This window comes from Caloenas nicobarica, chromosome Z (assembly GCF_036013445.1).
Source record: "Caloenas nicobarica isolate bCalNic1 chromosome Z, bCalNic1.hap1, whole genome shotgun sequence".
In the NCBI taxonomy this organism is placed as follows: domain Eukaryota; kingdom Metazoa; phylum Chordata; class Aves; order Columbiformes; family Columbidae; genus Caloenas; species Caloenas nicobarica.
In genome coordinates this window covers 78007910-78035005 of record NC_088284.1, presented here as the reverse complement: position 1 = coordinate 78035005, position 27096 = coordinate 78007910, and the positions used below count along the sequence as shown (strand labels likewise).

The 27096-nt window shown below is 39.1% G+C and overlaps 1 protein-coding gene across 1 annotated transcript in view; it reads right to left on the bottom strand.

The window, feature by feature from the left end:
- ATG10 (autophagy related 10) overlaps positions 1-26756 on the bottom strand; it is an 84365-nt gene extending 57609 nt beyond the window's left edge. Inside the window, exons 1-3 of the mRNA XM_065657159.1 lie at positions 26707-26756; positions 24192-24317; positions 19157-19276 (exon numbers count right to left, since the gene is read on the bottom strand). Of these exons, the coding sequence (XP_065513231.1) occupies positions 19157-19276; positions 24192-24305 (234 nt within the window). The 5' untranslated portion in view covers positions 24306-24317; positions 26707-26756. The remainder of the gene's footprint in view (positions 1-19156; positions 19277-24191; positions 24318-26706) is intronic.
- Between the last annotated feature and the right edge of the window lie 340 nt (positions 26757-27096).

The window sequence follows — 27096 nt, the reverse complement described above, 5'->3', positions numbered from 1 at the left end:
TAAGATTGAGGGAATAACACACTACTGAGCACAAATACAGAACGTATGGACAGATGGAAACTGTCCAGTGTACGCAGTCATTTTATTAGTGTGTTTGGTTTCCTGACATTATCAGACTGAATCATCTCTTTCTGCAAAGGCACGTTCACAACTTCTGGAGAGAAGGCTCACGTACCAGAAAGAACTTAGTATATCAGTATGATACTCTGCTTGGGTTAACATACTATCCTACTTCTCCACGAGGTTAATTGTGTCTAACAAAGCAATGCATGAATAACAGCTACTCTGCCTCCAGAAGTTAGCACTTACAACTCCTTCAAAAAGAAAATAAATAGAAGCTCCCTGAAAAACAGCTTACAACCTGAGTTATTTCCTTGCTATAGCCACGTTTGAAACAGCTTAAAAACGTTTTCTCTTTGTATCTCTTCTCTGCTATTTGCAACAGCACACAATACGCAACTGCAAAGTTTGTGAGTGTAGTGGAAGAATCCATTTGCTAGAGTTGTCCCCACTCTAAGTGGCATCTCCTACTGCCTAATTCAACACATTCCATAAAATGTAATCAATGGTTTGAATTTCTAGCATTTTACTACATTATTATTTAACGGCAAACATTTTATTCCAGAATCAGCCGAATACAACTGTATTTACAGCCAGAGACAAGATTTTTAAATACCTGTTCTTAGATACAGGTAGGGGAAAATTTAAGAGACAAATCAAAAGGAGGAAAAAAGGGGGGGGTGGGGAGGGCGGAATTAAAAAAGTAAAACCTTCCATTCTGTTCTGCTGATCCTGAAAATGAAACTATTTGTAATCTAAGTTCCAGCATTCTGAAACAGCTCTAAAGTAGTCTCTGATTGGAATAGGCTCATCCCATTCCTTAACAAAGTATTGCATTGGCTCAATTCCCTCCTACTCTTAACACTTGTTTCTATTCATCCATTCGCTCCTTGTATTTCTACATATTATTAGTAAGTTCAGTTCAAAGTGTTAAGTATTCAGTTCTTCATAATTATTATTTAAAATTTTTCACGGCACTCAACTTTGATTTGCTTAAACACTTTGTTATATTACTCACATATGGTTATTATATGTTCTTCAATCACTAAAGAAAACTGATTATGCTTTTTACATACTACTTACATCTTTGAAGAGTGCTGCCCTTTAAGAAGGACTTCACACATATAAGGGAAGAACCCATCACAGCAAGATTTCTAGACTTGACTGAGATACCATACACCGAACACCTACCACATAAACAGTTGTTAGTACATCAGACTCTTCTAATAATGGATGTTTACATGTGGCTAGGAGATCTGCGATGAAGGGCTGCCTTTGAAAAACATCAGGTAGAAGTTACTTCTCAGATATGGTTTAAAATAATACCAGTGGACAAAATCTGAAAGTACTAGCCAAATAAAATACCACGAGGACACATTCCAGAACAATAAGTGTATCACAATACAATAGGGATTTCAATTGGAGATAATTAAGTGCATTAACTGGAAGACAACAATAACACCACCACTCATTATTTTTCTATTTCTTCCTTTTTACCAATATCTCCATCACAGTAGTATCTGGGCAGTTTTCAGAAAGAAGACTTTAAAAAAAATACATTAAAGTCCAGCTATTTTTAGAGGTATTTCTAGAGACAATTTTAAAATAAAATTCTGTAGCGAGACTCTACTGTGCCAGTAGAATGCTCTTTTCATGCAGAGACAAAGAAAATTAGTAATCTTAGTAGAAGAGGTAAAAAACGTGGAGAACTACACAGAGCAGTAAATAAAGTCTAATACAACAAATCTGATTAGCAGTGGCAAAAAAATACATTGTCTGGACTACTGATGGCCAGATTTTTCCAGATTCCCATGAAGCTCTATATAAATGAAGTTTAGACTAGCTCCAGTGTTTGAAAACACAGTTTAGAAACACCTTTACTTCATCAGTAGGGTATGATTCAGTTTGATTCAAAAACTTGGATATTAAAGAGCTTTTCACGTCTGGCTACTAAGACACTTACCTCTAAAGTGGAATCAGATACAGTTCACAGTACAGTGAGTCCTTACATTAACGTCGGTGAAAGCTGGATAGAAATTTAATATATCTTTTCCATGCTACAGCAATCCATGCCGAGGAAACACTATAGTTATAGAATTATTACATCAACCAGAAAAACAAAATAGGCAAAAAGACAGGGAAATAAGCATTCCTTATACTGAACTAAAAAAGAGTATTTAAATTTCATGTGTCTTTCAAAGATAGCCATCTACCATAAGCATGAGAGATGCCTGCACAGTAAGTCCAATGGTTTCTCTGGAAGTGTTAAGAATTTTTGCATATATGAAGAATTGGGTAATAAAGCTTGGTGGGATCACGGGACTTGCTGTATAGATTATGGATTCACTTTAGTACCACACACACACAGAGTAGCTTTGGATGGGATTGTATATGTCCAGAAATCTAGGACAGACTTAGCAAGACCTGAATATTTATATAATCATAGAATCACAGAATCACAGAATGTCCTGAGTTGGGAGGGACCCATCAGGATCATCAAGTCCAACTCCTGTCCCTGTACAGGACAACCCCAAAATTCACACCATGCATCTGAGGGTGTTGTTCAATCGCTTCTTGAACACTGTCAGGCTTGGTGCCATGACTACAATGTAGGATCAAAAATGCTACCAGAAAGGTTCAGTACAGTTTTACTATTGACAGACATTCAAATCTCCCATTCTTTCAAATCTTCCACTCACAGGGCCAGATGTTGTATCAACTAAAGGTATGCTGGGCTTCACCAAAGAATGAAATATTTTAATATCCATAAACTCAGCATATTCTGACAGGGCTACAAGGCTGCCCATCAGGAGATTTTACACGTGGTTACTCAAATGCACCCCCTGTCTTCCCAAAGCATAGGTACGTGAGGAAAGAGAGAAAAAAAATCAACAGCAGAAAAACCAATATTTTATTTATGTAGACATAGTTCTTTAATCAACTCGTGTTTGTTTTTTCATATTGCATCAAATCCACATGACAAAACATTTTGAAATTGCTCATCAATTTGTTTGTTAAATATAGTACACCCAGAATTAGCTTGAATTGTTTTGAATTGTTTCGTCTGATTGATTTTTCTTTCCTTCAGATTTGAATCTTGTGGTCAGCTGAGTTTCAGGTCCAAGGAAGGGCGGGGCTTTTTCTTCAGCTGGGAAGTTTGTAAGGTCTTTCTCACGTAGATTCTCTGGCACACAGTAAGTTATCAGCACAGGCTGCAAGTTTTCCCTCAGGCAGAGAATTTTTATGGTCTCTGTCCTCTACTCAGCCATTTAATTCCCTAAAACTTACAGGAGCTAATTATCTTTAAAAACCTCTACATTGCTCAAGTGTGGTTAACATCATTCCACTGATGGAAGAATTTCTGAGTAGAGGCATGGGTAGAGACAGAAACACATCACAGAAAATCAGATCAAAACAGTTTTCTAGTGCAATCCAAAGGAGAGTATTATACCTTGCTAACTCTTGGTATACCAGACCTTTTGCATTTTCATCTTTCTTCAATTGTTCTTTAACCGCATTTCTACATCTTAATCACTGTACTAGTTAAACATACATTAAAACATATGCTGTAATGCTGCTGAAGCACAAGGACTCTAGAAAGGAGATAGTTAAATGTATTCCTACATAGTTAAATGTATTCCATGCATCCTATGTGGGACTTAGGATTTAGGATTTCATATAGGAAGCTTTTTCTTGCTCTCATGTTCATTCTTGCAAACCTGCATAACTACTCAAGACAATTAACCTTGCTTTAGCTTCTAAATCTTGGACAAAACCCTCAAAATCAGAAACTTCCATTTAGATTAGCAGGTTTCTATTTATGTGCCTAATGTGGCCTGATTTTCCACAGCATTATGTGCTCAGAAGCTTCCACTAAAGATAGCCGAAAGACTCACCACTGCTACATATCAGGTCAGTTCAGAAATCTACACTCAGCTCCTAGAGATTGCTGAAAATCACAGAGCCTAGGTACCAACAGTGGGATGATCTGTAGTCATGTTTAACTAATCCTTCTGACACACCTCACTTCTAACATGATTAATACTATCTGCTAACATCTAAAAAGTGTGCATTTGACTGAGCAGTGCATAAAGAAAGGAAAACAAAAATTCCACAAGCCGAAGAACTAACAAAGCTGGAAAATGGAATTCAGTTTGCTTAAGCTAGACACATAATTCAGATTCATTAATTCAGATTCCGGGCTTAAGTTTCAACGTAGTTGGCTTGGAAGGTCTCCAAAAGCAGACCATGTCTGCATAACTGCTGCCTAAATTCAAGCAGCCAAGATCTTTAATTAGAGATACTCAAAAACACATGCTCTGTCCACTGACTATACAGGAACTTAGCTCCTTGTTTTCAGACTTTTCCCAGCACAAGTGCTGGTACACTCACGTATTTAGGGCTACGCCTGCATCAGCAAGAAATATGGAACTACAGCAACAGATCAAGGGCATCAGTAGTTGGTGCAGTGACCACAAAACCTACAGTGTACGCAGCTCCAAGATTTTACTGCGACTGGACTCAGTCCGATTCTTTGAACTGAAAGACCAACTACGTGCGGTTCAAAGCTATACATGAAAATCAGTCATTGGTTTGTGCTGTTACACCTCCATCAGGAGTTGGTGACCATGCAGTGCGTACCTGGAACAGATCTCCTAGATCTCTTAGAGTTTCCTCTAAGACTACAGTATTGCTCTAAACCACAGTACTAATGTAAACACAGGCTAAATAAATCTCAGGCTTTCACTATGGCTTCCATCCCTGCCTCCCCTCCTCTTCATCCCTGGGTAGAAATCAGGCATTTGAGTTATTACCAGCATCTTTCTTTTCCATCTCACTGACTGGTATTGCAAAGCTTGTTAGGATCTCAGCATCTTCAGAATATAAATAACCTCTTGCCAGATGTGACTGATCTTGGCAAACAGCTTCAAGAGTACATTGTAGTGCAGTGACAGACAGGCAGTACAACCTCTTAAGATGATTTCCAAAGGAAATCAATCAAAGAACAGTTACTCACAACCACTGGCTTTCCCATATTACTGCCCAGATGTCCTTGATACTGAAAGCCTTAAGAGAAGCAGTTAGCATAAATGCACTCTGTAGACAAAGTTTCACATTTATTTATTTTGAAATCTTGTAACACAATAACTGATTCTTTGAAATACAAATGTGCCTCATAGCCTATTGTAACAAACTGTAAAAAGGAGTCAGGATGTGAACATTTTAAAACAGAGTAGGGAGAACTTTAAAGAAACGTTTATAAGCACATTTACTATACTGATTGTGATGATATATATCTGCACACCATATGCACCTTACCAATTTGTTTTCTGCATCCTACCAACTACAGCTTATTTCTTCAAATTTCTCTCATTACCTAGAAGACCAAATGGGTTTCAATTAATTGAGCCTTTTCACTTCTGTGAAATATTGATTATTTTTTCCCCACAAGTAACATATCAATAGTAGATGAACATCAGTGATGTTCTAGCTGCTATGAACTGCTCCTTCTTCACAAGAGTCCTCCAGTCCAGCAACCAGCAGTTAGTATTTCTGTCACTACACCTGTAGCATACAGGTACAAAACGCACAGGGAAAAATTCCATAAACAACTACCCCAGTTAGATCAATACAGGGAACACCAAATCCTTCAAAAAAAGGTGAGAAAGGCCAAGTTACATGCAAAGCACCTAAAAGCTTCCATATGCCAACGTGAACATTTCCCATGTAGTCTCAATTCACTTCGTTGTTGCTCACACTTTCTGAAAGCAAGACAAGATTTAAATGCATATTATTATATGTCATTTAACTAAAATGGGCAGAATGCTAGGAAAACCTATAATATTCCTTTCAGTGAACCTATTAGTAAGGTCATTTACCTGCTCACTATTGCAGGACTGAAGAGATTAATATATATATCCCGGGAGAAGAGAACGTAAAATATGCGATAGCTAACGTGGCAAGCTTGTCTTGCCATGAACATACCATCAAAGACTCTTGCCTTACAAACATGGTTATTTCAGATACTCAGGGAGGAACAACAGTTGGACATTTTAAACTGGTTTGTGCTCAGAAACTACCTATCAATTCCTTTATCTCCTGGTCTGGCAAGAAATAAGTGTCCTTTCTCTGTCTTCATTCCAAATATTCCTCATGAGGACCTCAGATGGTCCTTGTTCTGCAGTAAAGTGACAAAACTGGCAACCCTGATATTGCCCCAACAGGCAAGGAAGTACATTCCAAAATAAGGTCATCCTCTTTCGCTACTGAGAGAGAAAAGTGCCAGCTCGAGCTCTTCTCCATCCTTCAGTTCCTGACTATCCTCCTCTCTTAGAGTGACACCTTCCAGTCAGCAGCAATCTCACAGTCCTGAAAATTAACCAGTCCAGATGTAACAAAGAAAATAACTACAGAAATTCTAAGAAAAGAAGGAATTTTATGGCTGGGATGTTAGGTAACATAAGCCAGGAAATTTAAAACGGAAATCGAAATTTCAGTCTAAGATAGACATTTTGGCACAGATATTGAGTGATTTTCCTTTGAGCATTGTCAGTCAAGATCCTCATTCCTGGGACTACACCTTCACAGTACATTCCAAATATACACAACATGTGGAGATGCTTTGAAATCTGATGATATTTGCATTTAGACTGACATCTTCTTGTAATATGTTTGACACTGAGCACTTTTGCAACAAAGAACTGAGCCGATTTCAACCCAAGTCTTTTCCAAAGAATAACGGGCAGCTACACATGAATGAATAAGTGAACAGTTTGCTACAGCAATGAATGCCTCTGAAAACAGCAAGTTTGCAGGCACCAGATGGAAGAAGAACATTACTGCAATTCCTGCATCCCATTGTGTAACAGCCAACAGAGCCGTTAACGCTTTCTGGTGATTTCTGAGCTTTTTAATGTGCTTTCCTTTGAAGGTGTTTTTTTGTGCCCTGTCACTCTGCAAGTTAGGTTCAGCTCTCTGGGAAAGAAATTTTATTGGCAAGCTATCAAACAGGGAAAAAATACAAAATGTAGATGGAAATAAATACTGATGATTGTATTACAAAAAACCACTAGACAGACACAAAGCTTACGTTATAAAGTATGACGTGTTACCTACAGCACAAGTCTTTCGCCTCGCACAAGCCACAGCTTTTTCTCTTCTATAATAGACCCGTCTGCCTTTCTGCATCTTAGTTTATCACTTACCCCACAGAAGTCTATCTCATGATCCCAAGGAGTTTTTTTCACTTTATTTCTTTGGGTTTTTTTTCAGAAACCAGATCTCATTTAGCATATTACATTATGTCTTCCTTCAGAACTCAGAGCGAACTGGTAGAAGATATTTGAGCCAATTGACATTACTTATTTTCATTGCTACCACCACAGATCATCATGAGAAAGCTACCTATTGAACAATACACTCCCAGTTACAGACATCCCATTTATGCTAACAAGTATATTTTCCTGTCCCCAAACATATATGAACATTTAAACAATGTTCCCTATGCTCAGAATGTGCTTTCTGTAGGTTGTATACAGCAGAAGTGAGAGTGTCTCATTTAAATTGTCAATAAGCATGTCTAAGCAATGTCTGAACTAGTCCCTGGGAAACCGGGGCAGAAAGATTACACAACATTAACAAGCAGAATTGAAGCAAAAAATACCTGCTATGTAGTAAAGATATATTCTCTTGCTCATTCAGGAAAACACTTGTATCTCACATGAGTTCACAGAATCAAATTAATTTCTGCTGTAAATTAGAATAATTTTGAAATTGAGGCATTCATAATCACGCTAGTACCAAATTTTAACACTATGCATTGGTAGTATCATGTTGAGTACCAGTCCAGTATGAAAAAAGTCTCGTTTTCATAGCTACATTTTTAAAGGATATATACTAAGAATCAGCTCCTAAAAGGTAACAGAGCAGTGTCTCCTCACTGTGTATGTCTGCATGAGGAAAGATAAGTTATTGTTATTATTGACAACAAAATATTTTGTAACTCTAGAACATATTTTCCTGCAGCAGAAGTTCCTAAATCTCAATCAACTTCAGTGCTATTTAGTTATATCTAGGAAGGACTAGACCTCAAAATCACACACCGATCACACAGTACAACTCTACAATGTCCTTGAGGAACACCATGTTCTGAACTCAAGAAAAAAGCTAAATTGCTATCTTTACAATATTGACATAAAGCCAACATTGGCTGCTTTTTAATTAGTAAGGCTAACAAATAAGATTGGCAGTATACAAAGATTTAGCATTCAAAAAAAAAAAACCAAAAATGGGACTGCATCTTTTTCCAGAGTAGGAAATAAAAACTGCTCTTTGTAACAAAGAATTGTCTCATGCATTTGAGAGTGACTCATGCAAAAAGTTTACAGACAATGGTGAGATGGTCTTGGAGAGGAAACAAAACTCACAGTTAGACCTCACAGCTAAAAGGACAATAGCAATGATCAGGGAATCTTAAGGTGGGTGAACAAACTGGAAGCTGTGACCACAACTGTGTGGTCTAACTTTGACATAACACCAATGACAAGCACATTTAAAGACAGTGTACTCTTCTTCACTGTCAAGACAATTTACTGCTTGCATTTCTGATATTTTAAAGTTTCAGTGGTGTAACTGAAGGCGGTCTAACCTCAACAGCCCCAGGGGATGCAGTCAGGTCTGGCACTCCCCTGCTCCTCATGTCCCACAGCACATGGTGGTCTGCTGGATTGCAGTTGATGCTATACAATTTAAGACAGCAAAAGAGGCTGTTACTTCAGAACCTTTGTCAGAAAAGTAAAAAAAAAAAAAAAATCAGAAACAAATACAGCAAGCAACCTATAAGCATTTTAATGTTGGAATTTTCTAAGCAGCAGCGATATGTGGAAGTCTGGCCATTTTGCCTGGTTCTCAGGAAACCAGTGCTCACTCTAAGGCCCTAAATCTGCAATATTCACTCCAAGCCAACATGACCTGTGTGTTGCAGGCGAATAATCCAAACATACCGGAAGATGAATCATATAATGCAGCTACAAAATGCAGGCATTTGGCCAAAATAGGGAGTATTGCTCCAATACGGATGAGTATTTTCTCTAGAAAAATAGAGCATAATACTGTACCAGTACAATTTAATGTAAAGGAAACAAAGCAAGGCATATATGCAATACTGGCAACATCAAGTATTTAGAGGTTCATCATAAAAAGTAAAATGCTAACAATTGACTAGATAGTGATTTTGTTCCCTTTGTGGTAAAACAGTATTGACAAATGCTATAGTGTTATGTTTCTTGTTTCTGAGCTGATGTCATAAATATTTGAAAAACACAGTCTGGACAAAAAGACAATGCTCTGCCTGGAGTTAGAGCAGCACATCATCAATGTCCCTGGAGCAGCCAAATGCTGAAATGATGATTTGGGTGTCGCAATCTCCCTCAGGACTCCCTGGCCGCTCTGGGAGGGAGCAAACTCATCTACACCTGGCACAGCACGTACCGCCCAACACGCTGGTGCAGCAATTTCACCCGGGTGCTGGGAGCAAGGCTCACTCTTCTTCACTTCGTCCATCCCTGCTTGCCACCATCACTAACTCATGACATATGTATGGGCATAGAACAGAAGCACACTTTAAAACCCAGGTTTTTAAAATGCTACTCATGACTTGGGCAGCTCTCTTACATCTCCATACCTGACACTGGCCAAACCAAAACATAATTCTGTATCCATTAGTTTCAGAAGTATTTCTACTGCTCCAAAATCCCTTCCCTTTACCTTCTTAAGGCTAGATTATTCCAAATGCACTTGAAGAATTGTTTTTAGGAATGCAAGAATTTTAACATTAAAAATATATTTAACATCGGCGCTAATTTTAATGTCCATGCTTGGAGCACACTCCTTTTGCATTGTGCATCGCAGTGATTCATTGATTCTGAACAACTATCACCAGAACATACCATGTGTTCTACTGAATCCTAAAGTGTACAGTCTTAATATGAAAACAGATGCGATTTAGAGATAAAGCAAACTGTGTGAGCATATTTCAGAGTAACACGTGTGTCTTTTACGCATTTTAGTGAGCTTTTAACCACATGCCTGTCCCAATATATGAGTCGTACAGAGTAAAAACACCGCAGTGTTCGGCCTCTCTCAATTCCTGAATTATCTATAACAATCTAATAGTTTTGGAGGTTTAACTGGGAAAGCATTTGGTATCTACCTGCTCATACGTGATAAAGAATTGTTGTATCCTACTGATATGTTCTCCTCAAATTCTTCATTGCCAGTACCCGCAAGTACAGTATTGCTTAGTAAATGCCACAGCGGTACTGTGTTACAACGCATATTAGTTTTAATATATTAAATAATACAATAGGATGCCACAGTGTGGCCATACATGCCACTGTGGATAGGCACATGACTTCAGTATCTTTTCCACTCATGGTAGCCCAATTTAAAACAGAAAAATAGATTTTAATTTCTCAAAAGCCTTTCCACTGACAAAATTATAGAAACTGGAATCTCTGGAGGTTTTGCTCTGGTACCAAGGCATGTCAAGCATGCAGTTATCAAAAAGTCCTGGCAAATCGAGAGGGGAAACATACAACCCAGGTAGGTAACTAACTGAATGAGTGGCCTACATATCTCTGATACTTCTGCTGTATAAGCAGTTACACACAGTTTAAGGTAAATTAGTCAGCACAATTTACAGGGCAAAGACAACTGCTGCTGAAGTCTCATCTGGCACCATTTTTAAAAATTATTTTTTACAATCTCATAATAATTACTTACTCTATTAAAAAGGCCCACAAAAATAAAAAAGAGACTGTATATTTATGAATTAAATCACACAAGAATTATTTAGTTTAAAATTTAACTTGAGTAATTAAAATTTTAGAGACTTCTGTCTGCATTTTTTTTCTCTAGATGGGCTAAAACCACTCATATACATTTTTCAGAACAACTTTCTAGATGTCATGAAAAAATGCACTAAATTGAAACAAAACAACAATACTTCTTTTTAACATCCATAATGCGGGATCATCAGACCAAATGAAGCAGCTTACAAGTAACTTTGTGACTAGTATTACTAGTCTGTCAAAGATTCTGGGAAAACCATCTTTACTTACCAGAGGCTCAATGTGTGCTCCATAGGAAACAGTTTTATTTATTGCAGCAGGAAAACATACTGCTGGGATTATGCCACGCCTTCAGCCACGGTAACTCTAACTAAACTGTCACATTCAGTTACCCAATCTGAACTAGAGAATCTTTTTCCATGTTTGTTGTAGCATCTATTTGCTGATATTAAGCGACAACTCTGAATACTAGGAGAGCAGATAAAAAGTTGAAGTCACTTTACACTAACATCTAAACTAAAAAGAAATCACTTTTGGAGGTCAAACAACGTGCTTCTTCAGTTCTCCCGAGAGCTTCATAATTAGTTTACATATGTGCTTTGATATAATTTCTAAGTTTTGTGACAAATTATCCTACTGGGTAAAACAGAACAGCAATCAAAGAATGTATAAGACAGAGAATTAAGATTAGACTCCCACCACCCACGATGACAGTCAAGCCAACAGCATGTCATCAAAGCTGCTGAAAACTAAATGTAACTACTGTTAACAAGATTTGCCAGGATACCAAAGTGACACACAAAAAATGATCTACAAAGGTCTGTGCGCAGGAGACAAAAAACTTCCCACGTCTTCATGGGAAGTTTTCTTCCCAAAAACTTCACCGGAGCAGAAGCATTTGTCCTCTTCCATCAAGACAGAGACACCTCATCAATAGAGTCCAGAAGCAGGACATATCTGGGATTCAAATGACTTCTGTCACCACAGCATCATCCCTTTATTGAGGTTTCTCCAGCTGAAGGAAGGGGTGTAACGTCTACACCAAAGTTTCTTCCAGCCTTGATATTTCTAAACAATGTCATTCTTTTGCCAAGCCTTTTCATGTAGAACACAGTTAATAAAATCCACACCAGAATATTTTCTTGTGGTTTAATAAAGGCTAATTCAATTTTCAGATTAATACATTTTTAAGCAAAATCACAAGCATCTTCACTGCATTTTGCAACACACTTTAGATCTCCTTAGAATAACTGGTTTCTCAGTTCATTTTTTACAGGTTTCCATCAACAATCTGGGTTTCTTTTCTGTGACCTGGCATTTGAAAAGGTTTCTGGTACATATGCTAGACAATGAAGCATTAAGGCAATTTGGAAGATGAGGCCAAACACTGGCCTGGTCAACACATAATTACGGGGCACAAACATGTACTGTGGCCCACTTAAGGCTGACCAGCAACATTTTGGGCAGCAGCACCAAAGAAAGAGCTCGTTCCCAAGAGACCTAATGGAATTTGGATAGGAAGCCAAGCGTGATGAAAACGCTCTGAGCAGATGCGGGACAAACTGAAATTAGAATACTTCCTTCCTACCAAAGCAACCAAAGCTTTCCACATCAATTTTTCAAGGGAACACATTTTGGGTTGAATACAGATGCAGCATGACTTACTTCCCTTCTCAGAGCAACAAGGAAACTATCAAAAAGACCAGGGATAAACTCACCTGTTTCTAAGCAACTGTGCTGCTCTTAAGCTCAGATCATTCATTACAAACTAAGTATGTGATACTTGATTTTCCCCCTCTTTACTAAGGCCTTTTCATTATTTTCTGCAGTGAGTGCTGAATTCCATTAAATGTATTTACATTTTTCTCCTTAAGTACTGTTTGCTGGGTTTTCACTTCACATGTTTTAACCATCCAACAAATACTGTGGTTATGCAAATGTTTACACTGAACTCATCTTGTTTACTTTTGCACAAAAAAAAGGACTTGTTTTTAATTTTAAAAATACTGGATTTGTTTAGAGAAAAAAATGATTAATAATTACTAAGAACTATAATTTTGTAGTTGTTGTAAACTGAACAGCCCAGCTGAACAGCAAATCACATGATATTATGAAGTTCAAGAAAGATGTTAAGACTCATTCCCACATCCTGCATCAGGCAGATCTTCACTAACACTAGTGAACATCTGTCAGCAAAGGTGGAGCCCACGTAAAAGTAAATACATAACTTAATCAACAAGTTTGTGAAGCTCAGTGCTCATTTTCCAAAGGCAACATCAGGTACTAACACACCTTCAACATTCCCAACCTGCCCAGTCCTTCATAAAGTAGCAATGGCTCTTGCTTCAGAAATGGTTCCACGCTGACTCACTTCTTCTGCAATACCCAGAAGAGCTGAGACAAACCACACACAGAGAATTATTACTCCAAGTTATTGCTTCCCTTGAGCTATTTAAATAATAAACAAAAAGAATGCATAAAGTGAATCCAGATTTTCCTATTTTACTCTTTCAGAATATAAGCTCTTTGAGGCAGAAGGACTACCTTCATTTTGAATTTTGTACAGCATTTTTCACCTTATCAACAATTCACGTAATAATACATGTAATTGTTCTGTCCTTGCTTAAAATGTGTCTATATAGCACCTAACAAAAGCTGGAGTTGGATACAGCTGACAGTAAACACTAAAGTCTAGAATGAAAGACATGGTTTCAGTGCAGTTGGCTACCTGGGCTCATAATAAAGTGAAATATGACTTGGTAGCATTTGAATAGTTCCAATCACAGGGAGGGAAAACCATTCTGTTCACTGTGATTTACTTAGACTGGAAAAAACAAGGATGATTGAAGAAGGAATAAAAAACTCCACAAAAATAGAAGGGTAAGATTCTGGTTTTGGTGGAAGTAAAAGCTATTGCCTCACGCAGACAAGATACCAGTGCTACAGTATCTCTCAAAACCCAGCCCAGGTTAAGTTCATCAAACTTATGACCTCCCACAGCTGGTCATCATTGCATCTAGTCTTGGTGAAGAGCTTCTGATGAACAACTTACATGAACCTCGTTTATAAATTTGAGTAATATAAGATTGTCAGTACAGAAATACTTGAAACGTGTTTCCACATATAAAAGAAGTCGTACAAAAGAAGACACAATTCCACGTTCATTGATACAGACCGTGACAGATCTCTTGGCAGGACAGATTTGATTTGAATCAAGAAAGAATATACACTGAAGATTGTCACTGAATTTGCCAGAACACAAGTATGGTGGTTACAGAAGATTTATGTTGTCTGCAGAAAAGTGTAGATGACACTCATCTGACAAAAAGTCAGGACAGCACAGAAAGACAACAACTGATTTGATAAAAATTTAACCAGAACAAAATTGCAACTTAAAAATTTTAAAATGGCACTGCGTGCTTGTATCAGTTCCTTGCTTTGCATCTCATGCTATTTTTATTCTATTGGAAGATACTCTAAAAGATTTATGATCTCTTCAGCTCATATCCTAGGGACTGAATCTGATCTCACTGGTTAGAACGGTGTCCTCCACAAACCGGGTCAAAAGTTTGCTTATGGTTAATCACAATGTCATTACTAGTTTCTGTTTACCAATCTGGACATTAAAACAAACATCTTTATTAAACTAAATCCACAGAAATCAGAGAACAGCATTCCAGAGGAACATTCTCAATGCTCTTCCAGCAAGATGGCGAATAGAAAGACAGGGACTGCACAGAGCAGGATCCCCAGGCACCAGGTTAGATAAACGACTTGAGAAATCAGTCACTGCCAAGTACAAAGAGAGAAACTTTCTTAAACTGCTGTAAGTAAAAATTAGCATTTAAGCACACCTCTCTCCAGATACTCTGCCTTCATAGTGTCACTGCACCCATGTGGGCATAAATCCCCTTTTTAGATTTACCTTCATCTTAAGCTTGTGTTAAGGGTCATTTCAATATAAAGGATAAAATGCAAGTCATGTAGCTTATACTGAACCCACTTAGAGTTGCAAGCCTTCCCACAACTCCCAATATCCTACACAGTCCTCATGTAAGTTCATAAGGTAAATTCCTCTACTGGCTAGCACAGCTCAGGAATTAGCAAGAGTATGTCTGCAAACCAGCAGATACCAAAGGCTCACTGACATCCAAAAGGATAAGTAGGAGACAGTCTGAATTCTGCAGGCTTGCCAACAAGGTGAAGAAACCATCAATTAACTATTATGTACATGGCAGAAGCCTTCAAGTTGCAGAAAATGGAAAACCTGCTTCATACTAGATCACATGCCAACATGCTGCGGTGCAGCACAGTGGTTCCAAACCCTGGTCTTGGCTTCTGCTGTGTTCCTGCTGGTCCTGCAGCGCGGGCTGCCTCTCACTGCAGCAACTTACTGCCCAGTATCTCACAATACCTGCAATACAGGAACCTCTGTGAAAGGAAGGAGTTCCAACACAAGCTGGAATACAGCAACATGCACCACCAGCCCCAAAAACAGGGTGGTACTTTGGCATACAAGCATGTGCAGATCCATTGCATGTACTGACTGAGTTTCTGAGTCCCAGTATCACAAAGGCCACAGTGTTCCACTGCACAAACACACCAGTCTCAATGCACGGATTTCAATCAAAGTTTAATGCAATGTCAGCTGCTCCAAGTTTATCCTTTTTTTTTTTTTTTGGAGCTGCGACTTCACCAAATAGAGTCCTCACTATGAGTTTTACTGTCAAAGTGGAATCTCTGCCTCAGTGAAGTCACCAGCAAAAACTACTACTGCTTTTAATGAGCCCAGATCCATACTTTGTTGTATGAGATTCATGTGACAAAATGACATCCACATCCAAGTTAACCATCTAGCTTCCCGTGATCATCAGTGAAGAAAAACAGACACTTTCAGACTCATCTTCTCCTAGAGAAGACACCTAAAATAGGTTGACTGATTTATATCCAAAAATGCTTTTTTGCCTCTTCAGGCTGAAACAAAGATTTAAGTGACAAGTTCTACATTGCAGATATCTAAAATAAGCAGAAAGAAACCCACACAAAATTTTATTCTTGGTTTTCAGATGAGAAAACAACTTGTGTAAATGGAACTAAGCACACCACATAATACAGGCTGGTCTGTAGAAAAGACCACAATACCTAGTTATTCATCACTCCTTCACCAGGAAGGCTCCAAATGTTTAGATAACAGACAACGAGATGGAAAGTTGGAAATGTGAACTGTCCATATGACCATTGAGCTGAAATAAACTTCTCAAATAATTTGATCAGGTTCCATGGAGATCTCGTAAGATTAGCACATTTTTGACACTGTGATAACCGATAATTGATTTTCCATTTGAATAAAGTTACTTCAGCTATTCGGAGTATTTTCTGCACTGTAGCATTTTACATCAGTATCTCTTCACAGATTAATGACAAACAGAAGAGTAATAATTTTGCTTCTCTGCAGTTTCAACATCCTAATTGTACTCTTTGATACAATAGGACGTACTCATTGATTTATTCAACATCATCCCTTCCCTGATGTGTCTTTGGTTCAATTACCTAAACAGGAGTTATATCCTCAGTATGGATAACTTTCCTGTATTTCCCTTCGGCTTCAAAAATTTGTCTTCTCATTTTCCTGCTATTCTTCACCTTGCCTGCCAAAACTAGCGTTCTATCTGTAATCTCTGAACTGGATTCCCAGGAACAAGAGAGGAAAATCTTTTGGCCTCTTGTGCTGTGTCATATATACCACAGTACATTTTTTTCCTTGTCTTTTTGTCAATACTCGTTGTTTCTAACAACAGGTACTGATTACCCAGACCTTAATTTCCTATTTTTTTCCTTCCTGTTGTTCCTGGTTAATTATCTTACATAAAACTATGTGTTGTGTCTCCTACCACACCTTGAAGATCAGACTACTGACAGATGGAAGTATCTCAATAAGACACAAATAGCAGAGACACAACATAGAAAAATCTAGATCACAACAGTAATTCTGAAGCTGAAAATTGTGACATGTGCAACTATCACACAATGGCCACAATTTTTCCCAAATAAATTAAAATTCTTACCTAGCACTCCTTTAGAATTCGAATATATAAACATAAAATTTATGAATTTTCTAAGAAAAAATACTAAATATCAAGACCATCCAATCAGTGGAAACTCTTCCAAGTTCTACCAAGATCACAACTTCTCCTGAACTCTATTCATCAGAACGTATTTCAATAACTTATTGAAAGAGGTTGTAGTAAGTCCATAACACCATTTGCCTTATAGGTGCAACATCTGTTTTTATAGAAACAAAACCTACTTAAATAACAGATTGTTAGAACAGTGCAAAAGGACTCTCACATTCGACATCTGTGGAAAAGAACATGCACTGCTGTGCTTAAGCAAATTTATCCCCTCTAGAGTCACTGTTTCCATCTTTCCCCCAGTGTTAAGTATATAGCTTTACTTTATGTATCCATAGCAAATTTCATTTCCCAACTTATTGGTGTGCTTCTGCCATTTTCTAGATTGAATAACTTTAACAGCCTGGTTACTCTTCAGTTCAATGAAGAATATATAAATTTGACATAATCTCTACTAGGCAGTGAACATTTTGGAGAGGAAAATTACTTTTTTTTTTCTTGTGGATAACCTCCTGTCTTAAAACCTACATGATTTTCTAAGACCTTTCTCTTGCTTCACTCTTCACCTTTACTGCCACTACACAACATGAACAAAGGCTTCTTCTCAAAGAGGAGCTACTGTTTAAGGTCCCTTCAGCATAGACATTTCTGAGATTCAAAACACAGAAATCTTGCACAATATTTCAAGAGGCTATTATTAATATTCGCATCTTGATAAACCATAGAGTTTGGCCTAGAATCATATTTCAGTATATTAAAAGCTCTATTTCAGTATGTTACAGGCTCTGAAGCCTTTTTTGTCTTGTGACACTTTTTCTACAGGTATTTCTTTCCAGAAGGATTTTTAAAATACATTCTGTAAGGAAGACTTGATTCGTTATAAAAAAGAAAGTCACGATCATAAAAAGCAATTTTAAATATAAACAGTAATCTGTTCTTAGAAGCCAGGACTGAAGTATAAACATTGCCATAATGACAATTAAGTAATGACCACTGAAGCATTGACACTAGCCTTCAATTTAAGAAATACTAGAATCCAAATTAAAGGAAAAATGAAAATGCTACAGCTACCTTTCAGATGACTTACATACTATGCTTATAACTGGTACTTATCAAACAAATGCTAGGTAGTGTGACTCTAAAGATTATGTGGATTCCAATGTGTATCAAAGCTGTTGTATCAGCAACGGAGTTGTAAAATTTTCACCACAGACTGGAAAACAGAGAGATTGTTTTAAGTGCCATTTCCTTCAGAAACTAGGCCAAACCAATACTCATTTCAGACCCTGTACCAGAGTCACTGTAGAAAAAAAATAAGAATCAGTGTGCTGATGAAAACACAAAGCGAACTGTTGCAGAAAAAGGTAACTGGAAAATATACCATGTCCATCTATTGAATAGTTTGTAATATATAAAACACATGGTTTTCAGTCAATTATAATCCAAGATTTCTTTTCATACTTATGCCAATAACATAAGAAGGAAGTGAATTTCTGTTTATGTCTTGATCAGTCAATAATCTGGAGGTCTACTGCAGAATCAAACAAGCAAATAAACAAGCAAATAATTATTCAGATCAGTTCACTCCGAGTTTAATGAACAGTTTTCATTTTCTGGAAGGAAGAAATTTATACTCCTTAAAGAACACCGAATCTACTGTAAGTTGTCACCACCAGTTTAAAAAAAATTACCAGTATGTTATTTATACACAACCTAAATATTCAGTAAATATCACTTAAATTAATATTAACCTCAAAGTTTTATTTTTAATTAATATTTACCTCTAAGATAACTACATCTTGATGCTTCATCTTTTTCCACAAAAATAAAAATGTTTCTTTAATGTTAGTGAATCAACATGCAAAGAAACATTATCCTTCCATGAGAAAAATACATACATAAAAGATGCTAGAGCCCTTTTCATTTCCTCCCAAATTTTATCACCTATATAGTCATATATTTGAATGAAAACAACTGTAGGAAGAATAATTAAAATCCACTGGTAACTTAAGATCTGAAAACTTTCTGGAGGGACTTAATTAAATGGCACAGTATTTTAAAAAATCCTGTTCGTGATTTATTTTATAAACACAAAAGTTTAAAATCTGTACTTACTTCAACATGTGAAAATAACGTTTGTTCCACATTATCATTGTTTTTCTCCTTGAGATCTGCTGGGATGTTCCTATTTCTTACTTGGAAGTGTGTTTTACTAAGATAACAATCACCAAGATCCTGTGTTCAGAAAATAAGAAAGAAAAAAATATTCTGTAACCAAAACGCTAAATGCTATCACTGTTCTAGAAAATAAGCGGAGCATAGTATTTAGGCCTAAGATCCCAGTCTTTTTATAGGCATCAATGACTGCATTGCTCTTCAGTTTCTCACAGGTAGCTTACACTAGATCTTGTTATTACAGGAAGTCAAAGACCTGAACAATAAAAAATAAAATTTAATACAGCTATTAATTAAGACAACTGCTATCTGTGGATCAGGAGGAGTGCCAAAGAACTGGAAGACAGTGCACTAAGGCCACGAGGAGATGAGCAGCTATTAATGATTTTGACCTATCTATTTCAAGCAATGCATTCACACCAGTATAAACTTCCCAGTTCTTGGCAGATCGGTTTATTTTTGCTCTGCTCCCCCTCTAACTTTCCTAAAGTCCTGAAAAAAACCCCCAGATAAACCACTTCAGAATTTAATTGTGCAAAGTTACAATTTGTTCCCTTCTCTCGATCACCTCTGAGAGTCAAATGTACGAGAAAACAGAAAATATGTACCTTCTCTCAGTTCCCTTTTATCATTCTGCTTCCCAGGCCCCAGGCCCTTGTGCAGTTTCAGAGTGGCAGGAGGTTTTAGGAGCTTTCAGCCCTTGCTGCCCTGACTATCTGCATACATATATCAACATTTATCTTTTTAATTAAAAGTAGGAGGAGAGAAGTTTAATAACAGATCACTGGAAATATGTACACTCTGAAAGGGAGGAAGAGTATGCAGAACACAAAGAACAGTAGTTGCATGCTAAGAACTTATTTCTCAATGGAAACAAATAAATTGGGGTTTTATTAGCTGTTTCATTACCTTTTATTTTAGACAAACACAGAAAGCACATGTGCAAAATCTGATGAAAAAGGATTCTATTCAAAACAGCGTCTCTACAAAATTCATTAATGTAGCACTGAATTGCTTGACAAGGCTGCAAATTTAACTATATTTTGACTCTTTAGTTAATCTGCCATTGCTGACACCGTTTATTTCATGTATTCTGTCTGGCCTTTAAATCAATACATTTTATTCTGACACATCAGTTCTCTCTTTTCAAGGACACTGTAGAATATCTGTACCTCTGAAATCCGCTATGCGCTATTTGTTTACTTCATTTTTATCAAGTTCAACACCTAATAAAAAATGATAGTGTTCTCTACATGTATTTTTGCCCATGAATTTTTAAGTACGAATCACACCATCAGCAATTACCTTGCTTGTAACTTCTCCTACTGCATGCCTCATTTTCTCACTAAATCTCACCAAGAGCGTGAATCCACCAAACTTTGCTGGATGTCCCAGCTGCAGAACCAACTGCATCCTGTGCAACGAAGAATAAACCATGCAGAGGACAACAGCGACAGAAACATTAAGCCTGAAGCGGTGATACAAAAGTCACTTCTCTCACTCTCAACACTGAAGTCTCTCCTTGTGGAGTTTCTTGCGAGCACCAGCAGGAATAAAGCTACCTGCATTGGTATTTATCCCCCTAAGAGCAGCAGAGAAAGTACTAGAGCCACCCACAGAGGTAAAAGGCCCCAAGGCATGATGAGCTTTGCCAGACAAGGGCTGGATTTAGCATTCACCTCCCTGAACCAGTTCTTCCTGTCAGCAGAGAGGAGCCAAGCTTCGTGGCCTTTGCATTCCACAGTGCTCAAGTGCTGTGAAAAACTAAGACCATCTGTGGATAGCTGGAGAAGTGGAGTTAGCAGTTTCTGTATTTGACAGCTGTATGTCAGGGGCTAGAGGAGAGGTGGCAGGAGAGAGGAGTATCCCTCCTGTTGCCCTCTTTGCAGGGTTATGTATTTTGTACACTTCTGCCCCCTATAAATAAATCAATATTTTAGGCAGGCCTTTGATCCCATTTAAGTGGAAAACAGTCAATTTCCACTCCAGCTGTGAGTATTATAAGCAAAAGCAAACTAATATAGCCTTTGATATGATTACTTAGATTAACCTAACTAAATAGGAAACAAACCTAAAGCAGAAAGCGAACAAGGGGCAGCCTTCACAGTCAATATTTAACTGTTCATCCCTAATAACAGCATCCACATTCAGCTCCATCAGGTCCTACAGTAGAGATGCTCTTGGATTTTTTACAGCTTTATTCTGGGGGAAAAACAAGATTATAAAAATAACATCATTTAGAACATTTCACTTACAGCTATAAATACAGGGTTCTGCTTGGGCCATGTGATCTTATGGCACAAGAGCCAGCTCCACAAAAACAATGAGTATTTCATCACCTAAATTTAATCTCTACAGAAAACACAGGAACACAGGAACACAGTTCCACAAGCCTGGATTACTTGTGTGGTCTTATTGCTATCAATGGGCCTATTCACGTGAGTATGGAATGAGGAATGGGATCCAAGTGCATTACATCAGCAAAATGAGAGTACCCCAAACTACCCGCAACACATATATTGGTAAAAAAGGCAAAAAGACAATGAGATAACCAGTTAACGAAAAGCTTCCTTCCTATATAAGACTACATACTATAAGTGGATGGTCTCAATGGCCAGGTTTTTAATCATACACTGAAACCACAGTGTCGCCAACTCGACCCATTAAAAGAAAAAACTCTTATTTTTTTTTTATATGTGAGAACAAAAATCTATCTCATTCTGCTATTTCCAGCAAAGCTTCTTATTTCACAGCAAGTTCAAACTTTGACCTGTGTATTAAATTCCCAATAGAAGCTCAGAGCATCTTTCTTTGTTGAATAAATCCTCACAAATATAGCCTTCGACTGAAATCTAAAGTTTCAAATGGTTGCCTGTAAGACAGGGTGCATTGTAACTCTTGGCTAATATTTGCACTCTTTCAAAAACTTCTAAATAGAATTCATCTAAGGCCAAGACCCAGCTTCTTAGTGAAATTCTGTTTTATCTGTGATGAAAGGGTTACAAATACTAATGTCCGATTACTTATGTAGATGCATACATTACTCCAGGACTTCCTGCACTTCAAAATGGTACAAGCATGACTCTTCTCCCCAAAATTCATGACAGCATGGGAAACCATTAAAGCCATCAAAGGAAGGAAAAAAAAAAAAGCTAGAGAAGTAAATTTTCTACAGCAGAAAGAAGAAATGCACAGATAATGAGAATTACAAACCCTCCATTATTGAAAACCAGTCAGAGAAGCAAGAGAATATATGAAATCCTACATTGCCTACCCATCAAAAAAAGTGTAGCTAAAGGAAATCCTAGAACAGTGTGGATTTATTATTAGATGGAAAATAACAGAAGTATTCAAAGCAGAAAAAGCAAGTATTCAAAATATTTCTGTTGTTATTATAGAACAAATACAAATTATGTAGCCGTCAACCATAACTATTACAAAATTTTCATTTCAGCAGTGGTTACGCAGGACACTAGCATTAAGATATTTTTAAATCAGTACATAAGAACTGCTGATTTTCTCTAAGTCTTCAAGGACAGTGGAAGTTTCAGAGAACTTTGGAGAAAGCCAGCATGTATCCATATATCTTTATATATGGGCTAATTTGTGCAACTGTACATATATTAGCTTGACATCCTCCCAAGCAAAACAACACAAGGCGTCATGAAGAACTCAGTCACTAAAGAAATATATGCAGTAAATGTAGTTATTTTTTAAGAAAAATATATTTTTTTCAGGGTAACTTAAAAAGACATGTTTTGTTGATAAACGTAAAAGTCATAACAATATATGCTCAGACTTCCATAAGATAACTGTTGATCCCACAAGCAGAAATTAAAAAATTAAAATAATCCCACACTAATCTGACACACAGTAAAAGATGAAAAAATTATTAACTCACAGATCTCAAAGGTAACTTAAAAAATGGGGAATCATCATAAAAGGAGTGATTCTAATGGGGTCCTGTGGGACTTGTCTTGGCCCTGTGCTATTTAAAATTTTGATTAATGACCTACAAACAATATATAATTATTATTGGTGAGGTTTGAAAATTATGGGGAAGCGGCAAATGAGGATGGATCACTCATACAGATTGTTCTGGTTGCTGTATGCAACTAACGTATTTTAACACAAAATATTGAGTCACATATCTAGAACAAAAACTACGTTATATTTCAACTTAAAGGGTTAAAGTGATCCTTGGATATATAACCACAAGCACTTGCCAAGAATAGGAAGGTTTGAATTTCACAGTGATGCAATGTTCATTGTCTAATTCTACCCACAGATGAAAAAGGATTTTTATATACTGGAAAGGATGCAGAGGAGATCAACAAGAATGATTAAAATATTGGAAAACATGTCAAATAGTCAGGGAGCTCAACATGGTTTGCTTTTACAATGACAAGGTTAAGGGACAACTTGATCTGAATCTAAAGAACCAAGACAGGGGGAGTCCTGATAAAAGAAGAGTCCTCAGCTTAGTAGACAAGGTACAGCTACCAACGGCTGGAAGATGAAGTCAGGCAGTTAAGATTAAAAGTAACAGCTTTTTTTTTTTTTTTTTTCAAATTCTATTCTAAGCATAGCCAACCATTCAAATAGCTTGTTGAACACCGTGACTATTTCCCTACCATCAGGAATTCTGAAAATGAAGACTCTGTAATGTCTTAAAAAAAGACATTTCTGATCAAAACACAAATCATCTCAGGTAATCCTACTCCTTTGTTACACAACCAGTTGCACTAGACCATCCCAGCAGTTGCTTCTGGATTCATGAACCATATTCAATACATGTACTGTACGCTCTCATAAACCACCTCTGCACTATTTTGTTCTTGGACCAGCTGTGTAAAATGCCATTTATTTCACATGTTGTAAACCCTCCTTAAAAGATGTTCCAGCTAATGGTGGTTGTCAACAGCTCAAAAAGGCCAGCAAGGTTATCTAAAAATTAACACTACGATTATTTTACCTTGCTAGTTCTCCACTCCCAACCATCTCCTATCTGCTGTGAATGTTTAATAAATTCTTCGCAGTACTGCTTGAATCTTCTTTCTTCCAGAAAGAAGTCCTCTTCACCTGCCATGCTACAGGACACCTGCAGAGCAAACCAGATGTTAGTACTGACAGATAAAACGAACACTTAAAACTTTCACTGAATTACAGCAAATGAATAGTAAAATAACAAAGCACAGGGGCAAAATAACCCTGTTTCTTTAAGTAAAACAAAGACATGTTTCTTCAAGTATGCTAGAGAAACACAGATACACAGAATGGCTGAGGCTGGAAGGGATCTCTGGACATTGTCTAGTCCAATCCCCCTGCTCACAGTAGGATCAAGTAGAGCAGGTTGCTCAGGATCATTTCCAGTTGGGTTTTGATTATCTCCAAGGATGGAGATCACACAACTTCTCTAGAGAACCTGTCCCAGTGTCCAATTACCATAGCAATAAATAATTTTTCTTCAGTTTCAATAACAAAAATACGCACCAGTTTGTGCTCACGGCCTCTTACGCTTTCAGTGCACAGCACTTTTTAGTCTGGCTCCACCTTATTTATTCCCATTCACCAGGTATTTATACACAGTATAAGAACCCATTGACCATTCTCTTCTCCATGCTGAAGAGTCCCAGCTCTCTCAGCCTTGCCTCCTATGTCAAACACCCTTAATCACCTTTGTCGCCCTTCACTAGACTTCCTGCAGTATGCATTTGTCTTTCTTGTATTGGGGAGCCCATAGCTGGACAGGGTACTGCTGTTTTGATGTACTTCCTTAGCAGTATGGTCCAACCAGCAACCAGAAACATGAACTCGCTTGTGGGATACTTCTGTGGGCCAACCACCTTTTCCTTGGAGAACTGAACGACTCCACAGAACGTTAATAACTGCAGTGTTTGTGGACACAGAGCCCACGGGATGGCAACCAGAGTCCAGCTGAAGCAACTGTTCCTGTGCATGCCAGCAGTACAGCTCTCAATGGCCCAACAACGTGGCTTTGAGGGGTTATAGCTTCAAATAAGCATTTTACCTATCCCATGAATGCTTCCTTCCCGGGGTCTTAAAGATAACAGAACTCTCTCACACAGACAGCTTGATTTTTCCCCCCTTTCAAAGAGGATGCACCACAAAGATGGCTGCTTAGATGTGTTTTTAGACACCAGGTATCACTGCATATGAACACTCAGTAACTATTAGAACTAGACCACTTTTTTAACAAGAAATACAAAGGACACAGTGCCCCATGAAACATTCATTTTTTCAGGACCTGGCCCTAAATCACATCACTCAGTCTGCCCATGACATAGATTATTTCTCTAGCACTTTAAAATATATTCTTCTCAATGGCAGCTAAACCAAGACCCCGTTAATCTGTTCATGCTACTTAGATGTCAAGAGGGAATGTGGAAAACAAGACACTGCAAACGTTTCTGAGATTCTTAAATTTCCCATTGCAGATGATAGGACTGCAAAACCAGAGTAAGCGCATGAGAGCACGATTCAGAGAATCACAGAATGTCAGGGACTGGAAGGGACCTCGAAAGCTCATCTAGTCCAATCCCCCCACCAGAGCAGGAACACCCAGATGAGGTTATACAGGAAGGTGTCCAGGCGGGTTTGAATGTCTCCAGAGAAGGAGACTCCACAACCTCCCTGGGCAGCCTGTTCCAGTGTCTGTCACCCTCACTGAGAAGAAGTTTCTTCTCAAATTTAAGTGGAACCTCCTGTGTTTAGTTTGTATCCACTGCCCCTTGTCCTATCTTTGGTTGTCACCGAGAAGAGCCTGGCTCCATCCTCATGACACTCACCCTTTACAAACATTGATGCGGTCACCCCTCAGTCTCCTCTCCTCCAGGCTAAAGAGCCCCAGCTCCCTCAGCCTTTCCTCACACGGGAGATGCTCCACTCCCTTCATATCTTTGTTGCCCTGCGCCGGACTCTCTCCAGCAGTTCCCTGTCCTTGAACTGAGGGGCCCAGAACTGGACACGATATTCTCAGGCCTGCTTCAAGCAGAGCTGTATTCTCTAGGAAACCAGCCCCTGCAAAGAGACCCCAGGCTGCCTGCACCTGTGCGGGACGCGTCCCTGCCCTTCACCGGCTCCCTGCACAAGGGGGACGAGCAGACCCGGACCCACCCGCCCCACGGGGGCATCAGCAAGGCCGGGCGACCCCCCGGCCGAGCCGGCTTCCTCTCCCCGCCGCCCGCCCCGCTGGGATGGCTCCCCCGCCGCAGCCCTCGCCCCCTCGGGTCCCCGCGGCGGGGGCTGCGGGCCGGGACAGCCAGGCGCCGTGTGCGGGGGGAGCGCGGCGGCGGGGCCCGGGGTGAGGCGCGGGACGCCTGAGGTGAAGGGAGGCGAGGCCCGGCGGAGGCCTCGCACGCAGGAAAGGGGGTCGCGCCCACGGGGACGGCCCCAGCGAGGGGCGCAGGACGGGGAAAGCGAGAGGGACAGCGGGCAGGAACGGCCCCGCCGCACGGCGTCCCACGTACCGTGCCCGCCTCCTCCCGCCGCGCCGCGCACCGCCCCGCACAGCGCGCATGTGCGCCCTCGGGGGCGGGGGCGGGGCCGGCGGGGGGCGGGGGCGGGGCCGGCGGGGGGGCGGGGCCTGCCCGGGGGGCGGGGCCTGCCCGGGGCTGAGGGCGGGAAGCGGCGCTGGCAGGGCCCGGCGGGGCCGTGTGAGGAGTGGGGGTGGCGGCGCCGCCCGCTCGGCATCCGCGGTGCGTGAGGCGATTTATGGGGCCATCAGACGTGGGCGCCCCCAGGAAGGGCCCCCCTCTGCCCCGCTGTCTTGTCAGCCCCCTCCTCCCGCCCCCAAAAAGCGTTAGTTTCAGATCGGTTGAGTCGCGGCTGGCCTCCCTCCAGAAGCTCGACAATGCCAG